This window comes from Chanos chanos, chromosome 1, assembly GCF_902362185.1.
Source record: "Chanos chanos chromosome 1, fChaCha1.1, whole genome shotgun sequence".
Classification (NCBI taxonomy): Eukaryota; Metazoa; Chordata; class Actinopteri; order Gonorynchiformes; family Chanidae; genus Chanos; species Chanos chanos.
In genome coordinates, this window is record NC_044495.1 from 62,402,346 (window position 1) to 62,404,481 (window position 2,136).

General features: G+C 42.0%; 1 protein-coding gene across 1 annotated transcript; it reads right to left on the minus strand.

Moving 5' to 3' along the window:
- Positions 1-374: 374 nt before the first annotated feature.
- LOC115806023 (dual specificity protein phosphatase 18) lies at positions 375-1,014 on the minus strand. Its single transcript, XM_030766750.1, has one exon. The coding sequence runs from the start codon at positions 1,012-1,014 to the stop codon at positions 442-444; it is 573 nt and encodes a 190-aa protein (XP_030622610.1). The 3' UTR covers positions 375-441.
- Positions 1,015-2,136: the final 1,122 nt, after the last annotated feature.

The window sequence follows — 2,136 nt, forward strand, 5'->3', positions numbered from 1 at the left end:
AAGTATCCTGACTAACGCATTAGTTCCTCACGCGATCAGAAACAGGAGCACTGTCAACACTGTTATGTGCTTATCAGTTTTCTCTAAAGACTGGATTTTGTTGTTATTTTTATCGTCTTATCTCGCACTTATGCTTTACATTTTTTAAACAAAAATGTATGAAAATACACTGTCAGAAGCAAAATAATGGCCTATATGTTAGAGATTGTCGTTACTCTGTGAATTGGTATAGGTCTGAACTTCTTTTCAAAGCCGCTGACTCTTCTCTTCTAATGCCTGACAGATCTTTTTCACTCAAAAAGAATTATTCTACTCTTACAAACCAAACTGCAGAACATGACTTTTATTAAAAAAAACCCCACCTCTATCGACAAATACTGTTCACATGACAAACGTTACAGACATACAGGCTTAAAATACGTACTTGACGCAGTTAAAAAATCAGTATGGTATCAAGTCCTTAGTTTCTTTCTCATATAGATCTGGAATGTCCCCCACAGGAGAACTGATCATTCGCACCGTGTTTTTTCCATACAGTCGGTTCTCGTACTCAATAAGCTGCTTCCAAAAGCCACTGTTCGGACGAACTATAGGTCTTTGTGCTTTGACCCGGCCGTGGGCCTCCAGAAGGGACATGTTGCAGTATTTCATCAGGTATGCGATGCACAGAGCAGCGGATCGGCTCACCCCTGCATTACAGTGGACCAAAGTCCGTCCGCATTGCTCTTTTATCTGGTGTATTTTATCGGCAACGGCGTCGAAGTGCTCAATGAGCCGGACGTCGGGCGAATCGTGGACAGGTACACGGACCACCTCAACGGGGTGAATATGTGTGCTCAAATTATTTAGGGTGGCATTTATCACGCAGGTGATTCTTAAACGTGTTATGGCGGCGCGATCTCTGGCTGCGCGGCCGTTGCTGATGTAAAGATGCTCAGTAATTTGGCCCAAACCACTGACTCTGACCTGTCCCGAGAGTCTGGTTTCTGGACTCTGGCCTCTCTCCTCGGCCATGATGTGTTCATATGAGCCAGTCCTGAGGGAGACAGACATTTCAATTACAGGCCAGTCATTTTATGATGTTTATCAATCAGCACGAATCCACCATTAGCCCAGTAACAGTCGTAATAGTGATAAATTGCTTCGTTAGCTGATATCTGTGTAGGATCTGTTAGCTCGCTGTTTCTCGCCTAGGCTCCTGCCCGGCATATCAGTGTTTCAGTCTTTAATTATCACAGTTGTCTGTGCTAATCGTGGGCTTTGTGGACCAGTGGACTGAGCTGTACCAGTTATGAGCTGAAATCCTGAGGGAGGAGAACCGTGTCTAGCCGGTAGAGAAACATTGTACGAGCTGGCCATTCATTTTGGATCAAATGTTTTTCTGATGATGTTTCTGATGGTGTTTCTGGCGCACGACTTTACCTTTGAGACTCTATTCTGATGCATGTCCTGTTTATGATAAACACCTCCTCAATTCAATAAAACGCAACCTGATTACATGTTATCTGTCATAACAGCTACAAACACCGACAAGGCTCGTATTTCCGCTGAAAACTATGAGAGCCTCACAGGGTCAAACTTATGTGGTTGAAACGCGTTTACTGATTCCTCCTTTTTACTGCCCCCTACTGTACTAGATGCCTCACTGTGCCGAGCCAAGAAAATGAAAAAAGAGCGAAAATGAATGAAGAGATAGCGGAGAATCAGTAAGACAATGCTTGCTACTGCACCTTGAAATACGTTAAAATAATACATTTTTTCACTGAAAATGGATGTCAAAGCCCTGTTTGAATATATTCACAAAATAATCCTTGAAAAAGTCTCTGTGTTTGCAGTTTGCAGTTTGATCAGTTTTTATATGAACATGTTTCTAGCTGTTTGATATTTAAAATTAAAGATAAGCCTTTTCGGTTCATATCGCTTGTGGCACATTAAAATCTGCCATGGTTTGATATTTACATTTAGTCATTGGTAATGCATGTGTCCAGGGCAGTTTATAAAAGAGCATAGCATGGAAAGCTATGAAAGAGGTGAGTCCTAAGATGATCTGAGATGGACAGCAGAAACTCACTTCAGCACCTTGGAGATTTAGCTGATGAGATATGAGGTTTTGTTAGGACAGTAGTGAGAATGCTA

What these genes read in the sequence shown, in the direction of transcription:
- LOC115806023 (XM_030766750.1), bottom strand. Translation starts at nt 1,014, where the DNA reads ATGGCCGAGGAGAGAGGCCAGAGTCCAGAAACCAGACTCTCGGGACAG.